Source organism: Schistocerca cancellata, chromosome 6, assembly GCF_023864275.1.
Source record: "Schistocerca cancellata isolate TAMUIC-IGC-003103 chromosome 6, iqSchCanc2.1, whole genome shotgun sequence".
In the NCBI taxonomy this organism is placed as follows: domain Eukaryota; kingdom Metazoa; phylum Arthropoda; class Insecta; order Orthoptera; family Acrididae; genus Schistocerca; species Schistocerca cancellata.
The window spans coordinates 386,078,766-386,085,222 of record NC_064631.1 but is presented as its reverse complement, the minus strand read 5'-3'; the positions used below and the strand labels follow the sequence as shown (position 1 = coordinate 386,085,222).

Sequence of the window (6,457 nt, the reverse complement as noted above, 5' to 3'; positions counted from 1 at the left end):
TGTGTCACTATCGTTTTCGTCGAGGTACTTCATAATGTTCGAATACAGTACATGTTCTAAAACCCTACTGCAAATCGTAGTTAGTGATATAGGCCTGTAATTCAGTGGATTACTCCTACTTCCATTTTTGGGTATTGGTGTGACTTGAGCAATTTTCCAGTCTTTAGGTACGTATCTTTCTGTGAGCGAGTGGTTGTATATAATTGCTAAATATGGAGCTATTTTATCAGCATACTCTGAAAGGAACCACACTGGTATACAATCTGGACCGGAGACCTTGGCTTTATTAAGTGATTTAAGCTGCTTTGCTACACCGAGGATATCTACTTCAATGTTACTCATCTTGGCAATTGTTCTTTATTGGAATTCAGAAATAGTTACTTCGTCTTCTTTGGTGAAGTAGTTTCGGAAACCGTGTTTAATAACTCTGCTTTAGTGACACTGTCATCAGTGGCTTCACCGTTGTTACCGCACAGTGAAGTTATTGATTGCGTCTTGCCACTGGTGTGTTTTATGTATGACCAAAATCTCTTTGGTTTTTCTGCCAGATTCCGAGACAGAGTTGCGTTGTGGAAATTATTAAAAGCATCTCGCATTGAAGTACGCGCTATATTTCGAACTTCTGCAAAACTTTGCCAATCTTGGGGATTTTGCGTTCTTTTAACTTTGGCATGCTTTTTTCGTTGCTTTTGCAGCAGCGATATGAACCGTTTTGTGTACCATGGGGGTCAGTACCATAACTTGTTACTTTATGTGGTATATACCTCTCAATTGCCGTCGATACTATCTCTTTGAAACTATTTCACATCTTTTCTACGCTTACATGATCAGATCGGACGGAGTGGAAACTGTCTCTTAGAAAGGCGTTAAGAGCATTTTTATCAGCTTTCTTGAATAGATGTACTTTGCGTTTCGTTTTGGTGGTTTTGGGTGTTACGGTATTCAGCCTAGCAGTAACTGCCTTGTGCTCGCTAATACTGTATTCGCCATGATACTCCTTATTTGTCCAGTATAATTTGTTGCTAAGAGCTCAAGAATGCTTTCGCAACCATTTACGCTTCGAGTGTGCTCATGAACTAATTGTTCAAAATAATTTTCTGAGAAAGTATTTAGTACAATTTCGGATGACGTTTTATGCCTGCCGCCAGCATATAGAGGGTAGATTGAATTCACAACTGACTATAATTGTATGAATGGGGTAACTATTTGAAATGAGACTCAAGTTTTCTTTGAACTGTTCAGCAACTATATCTTCTGAGTCGGGGGGTCGATAAAACGATCCAATTAATAATTTAGTCCGACTGTCAAGTATAACCTCTACTTACACTATTTCACAGGAAGTATCTACTTCAATTTCAGTACAAGGTAAACTACTTCAGACAGCAATAAATACTGCAACACCAACTCTATTTAATCTATCCTTTCTGAACACTGTTAGGTCGTTTGAAAAAAATTCGTCTGAACTTATTTCTGGCTTTAGCCAGCTTTCCGTACCTATAACTATTTGAGCTTCAGTGCTTTCTATTAGGGCTTGGAGCTGTGGTTCTTTCCCAACACAGCTACGACAATTTACAGCTACAATACCGATCGTTTGTACAACTATCTCACTGTGTTTTACCTGCCTCCTTTTAGACGGACGCCCATTCTGTTTTTTCCTGAGACCCTCTAACCTAAAAAACCTCCCAGTCCTTTCCACACAGCTCCCGCCAGCCGTGTAGCCGTTTCCTGTGAACAATGGATTCCTGACCTATTAAGCGGAACCCGGAAGCCCACCACCCGATGGCGCAAGTCAAGGCATGTGCAGCCTACACTGTCACAGAACCGCCTGAGCCTATGATTCAGACCCTCCACTCGGCTCTGCACCAAAGAACCACAGTCGGTTCTGTCGACGATGCTGCAGATGGTGAGCCCCATCTTATTCTCGCAAGCACGACTGGCAATCTTTACCATTTCCGCCAACCGCCCGAAACCAGAAAGAATCTCCTCCACTCCAAAGCGCCACACGTCGTTGGTACCGACATGGGCCACTACCTGCAGTTGGCTGCACCCTGTACTCTTCATGGCATCCGGAAGCACCCTTTCCACATCCGGAATGACTCCCCCCGGTATGCACGTGGATTGCACACTGACTTCCTTCGTCTCCTTGTCAGCCGTGTTCCTAAGTGGCCCCATTACGCGCATAACGTTGGAGCTCCCAACTACGAGCGAACCCACCCTCTGTGAATGCCCAGACCTTGCGAGCCGAGAAGCTTCCTCTGGAACAGGGTGGACGACTGCATCTGGGTCAGAGACATCGTCAGCCACAGATAACACCCGAAACCTTTTCTTCAAACGAACCGGTGAGGTCCTGCGATCGGCCTCTCGGAAAGTCTTTCACTGACTGGCAGACTTTGGAATGATTTCCTGCTCGACCACAGGTGAGGTATCAACCGCAGTGCACGCAGTACCAGGGTCGGCCACAGCAGTGGACCGATCAGGGGACACGTGGGACGTGCTCCACGTCTCTCGCATACCCGCGTCCGGTTCCCCACAGCGATGCTCCTTGGCAGCAGCCTCAAGCTGTGTGTCAGAAGCCAACACATCCTGGAGCTGTGAGCGAAGGGTCAGCAACTCAGCTCACATCTGTACACAGCAATCACAGGTTGCAAAAGAGCTACAACATTTCGATCGACATATTTGTGTAAAAGACCTTTTTTCGACTACAAAACTAAATAAATCACGACTACGTGCCAACCTGAGTGCGAAAATCTGTGAAATTGTCTGCGTATGCCCATATGCCGACAGTCTGTACTAGACGAAAGTTGGGTTTTGCTTTCAGCGCGCAAAAATAACCAAATAACACTCAAAATTTGTTTGTTTGTGACCTGTGTTGTTGAGAAATGTGGAATATAAAACAAAGTCATATGCAGTGCGCCTGTATTGCCATTTCAATGTGGCGCATTAGTAGTTTTCGTCTCTTACCCCTGCTCGTGCTCAAAGAGCGTTGAGGGCAATATGCAAAGAGGGTCAACGCTGTGACACTCGTGCCCCGGCGTGACTCATGAGCCAAAATCTTGGCTACCCCTTCTGCACATCTTTTATATAATTGAAAACATGATACTGTATTATTTTTCTGTTGGAGGTAAGGACATTTAGGATATGTAGTAAAACTCGGTTTCTGACGTTAAATCGTTTATTTAGTGGTGGCAACTAAAAATTACACAGCTGAACTAGATACATTAGACACAAATGACAAAAGAATATGAATACACACTCATATAGCCACGGCATTGTCTTTGAAGTTGCACTCTATTACGAAACATTATGCGGCGTAATGTTTTTTGTATAGAGTTTTTTTATTGCGATGTTGACGTGTTAGTTCGAAAGAATCGACGCTGTTTACAGAAACGTAGAGCACTCTCAATGAGTGGGTGCTATCTGTCAGTCTGCCACGTGTGTAGCACTGCTGCCCGCCCGGCAGCTGTGGAGACGTGGTGGGTGGGGCCCGGCGCCTACTTGTAGTAGCGGGGCACCAGCGGCAGCGGCAGCGACGGGAAGGCCCTGAACAGGCCTGCGACGGCGGGCGTGCGACCCGGGAAGAGCGCGTCGTAGGGCACCGTGCTGAAGACCGCCTGGGCACGCTGCAGCATTATGCCGGCCAGCCACTTCTCCAGGCTCGGGCGCAGCTCCTCAAGCACTGGTCCAGCCACGCTGTTGGCGAACGCATTAGCCGCTCTCTCTGTAAAAACACAACCATAATTATGCACTGAGGTGACAGCGATTATACGGATGACGGAAGTATCGCATACACAAGGTGTAAAAGGGCAGTCTTTATTTGCAAGTTCTGCCATATGGTAGGTACGATAGGCAATAATGTCTCTATCAACAAAACTTTCAAGTCCTGGAACAGTAGGTACTCCTGTACCTCCACGTACAAAGGCAACAGTGAGCCAACCATTACCATGTGAAAATGTATCATTAATATCAATACTAAAATTAAGTCTGCAACCACAGAAAACACAAGGTCCGTCGACAAGTGCGCTAGCAGCAACACTCTTAACTGGTATGCGGTTATTCTTGTCTCCAGCTGTTGTGGCGAACTCGATGGATTTATACATTGTCTGTTTAGAACGGCGACGAATTCTCCTGTGACCTGTCGTTTGTACACAGGTGATTCATGTGAAAATGTTTCCGACATGATTATGGCTGCACGACGGGAATTAACAGACTTTGAACATAGAATGGTAGTTGAAGCTAGATACATGGGACTTCTATTTCGGAAATCGTTAGGGAATCCAGTATTCCGCGGTCTGCGTGCCGAGAACACCACATTTCAGCAGGTATCACCTCTCACCATGGGCATTGCAGGGGCCAACAGCCTTCACTTAACGACCAGGCTCAGCTGAGTTTACATAGAGTTGTCAAAGCTAATAGACAAGCAACACTGCGTGAAAAACCGCATAAACCAATGTGGGAGGTACTGCTAACATAGCAGTTAAAACAATGGTACAAAATTTGGAGTTAAAGGGCTATGGCAGCAGACGACCAACGTAAGTGCCTTTGCTAACAGCACGACATAGCCTCGTGACCACATTGGCTGGACCTTGGACGGGTATGAGCTGACGGTGGGGTTCGAGTGTGGCGCATTTCCTACAAAGCCATGGACCCAAGCTGTCAACAAGGCATTGTACAAGCTGGTGGTGGTTCCATGAAGATGTGGGCTGTGTTTACATGGAATAAACTGGGTCCTCTGGATGTTTGGATTCTTGGTCACCATTTACAGCCATGCATGGACTTCATGTTCCCGGAATTTTTTGGATGTCAACCTGATGTTTTTGTGTTTGGATGTCGGACAACCACCTACAGCGATGCAACGAGATCTGGGGAAGAGTTGAAGGCTTTACTAACCACTAACAGCCTGACTCCAGCACCCACCCAAGAGGTGATACACCCATGACCTCTACAAGTAGTGTTAGAAGTGTACCTGCCATGGAGAGCTACATCAAGGACGTTGTTGGTAGCCACAGTGAATAGCATCAAGATCGCATTGCTGTGAGTGGACTGATTGTTTTTTCATCTCCTTTGTGTTTCGTGTGAAACAGTTACGACTAGGCGATAACACTACCTTAGGAACTCGAAGGTGAAATTTGTTAAATGTGGGAAGCCACATATTTCCAGTTTCTAGAGATACCAAAGAGGATTCCGCTTTCATGCGCCCCCCCCCCCCCCCCAGTATGGTGCGCCCAGCGTAAATTGCAAGACCACAATGCACCAGATCCAGAGTCAGCATCAGTTAAAAGTTACACATGTCGCAGGTATGGCCATTATGCGAGACAGTATACCGAGTGAAAATGGGTCATGATTATTTGTAAGGATTAGAAGTAGTGTTTTAATATTGTAGCTGGCTATATTGTTGTTGTTGTTTCTGTTTACCTATTGTATTTACGGATACAGAGTCCACAATGTCAGAGTTAGGAACGCAGGACAGAACCACACAAAAGATGGTGCGATCTTTGGTATTAGAGCTAGCTCAGTTGAAAGCCGATTATATGGAAATGCTTGATTGATGGGATTCCGTAACAGAGGATGCGGCCTCATCCAGCTTCATCGCTCCCTTATTAGATTCTGTTACTGTTAGTTTGGTTAGCCCCATTTCAGATAAGGCAGTGGATGTCGTGTTAGCGTTTGCAGATGACTATTGTCAGCTGCAAGGTTGGGTTTCAGGTTGGACGCACAGTTGTTACAGATATCCATGTTGCACTTAGTGGAGAAAGCAAAGACATGTCATGTGTGACGAACAATTAAGGAATGCGCTTTCATCTGACGGGCAGGATCCTCAGAGGACTTAGGTGGGACACAGAATTCGAAGAGGCATGATGAAAAAGTACAAGATAAAAAGAATGTATCCTCTATCGATGTAAGGTGTTATCATATGAATAAACATTGGGCGAATGAACAGTGGAAAAACGTTTTGTGGAGTAACGAATCACGGTATAGGATGTGGCAATCCGGTGGCAGACTGTGGGTATGGCGAATGCCTGGTGAACGTCATCTGCCAGCGTGTGTAGTGCCAACAGTAAAATTCGCATGCGGTGGTGTTATGGTGTGGTCGTGTTTTTCATGGAGGATGCTTGCGTGGTACAATCAGAGCACAGGGCCTACACTGATGTTTCAAGCACCTTCTTGATTCCCATTGTTGAAGAGCAGTTAGGGGATGGTGATTGCATTTTTCAACACGATCGAGCACCTGTTCAAAATGCACGGCCTAAGACGGAATGGTTACACGACAATAACATCCCAGTAGTGTACTGGCCTGCACAGAGTCCCGACCTGAATCCTATAGAACACGTTTGGGATGTTTTGGAACGCCTACTTCGTGTAAGGCCTCACCAACTGACATCGATACCTCTCCTCAGAGCAGCACTCCGTGAGGAATGGGCTGCCATTCCCAAGAAAAATTCCAGCACCTGCGAGAGTG

At 45.8% G+C, this 6,457-nt stretch overlaps 1 protein-coding gene across 1 annotated transcript in view; it reads right to left on the bottom strand.

Moving 5' to 3' along the window:
- Window positions 1–3,154: 3,154 nt before the first annotated feature.
- LOC126190911 (putative beta-carotene-binding protein) overlaps window positions 3,155–6,457 on the bottom strand; it is a 28,638-nt gene continuing 25,335 nt past the window's right edge. The window contains exon 6 of the mRNA XM_049931541.1: window positions 3,155–3,718. Coding sequence (XP_049787498.1) covers window positions 3,492–3,718 — 227 coding nt within the window. The 3' untranslated portion in view covers window positions 3,155–3,491. The remainder of the gene's footprint in view (window positions 3,719–6,457) is intronic.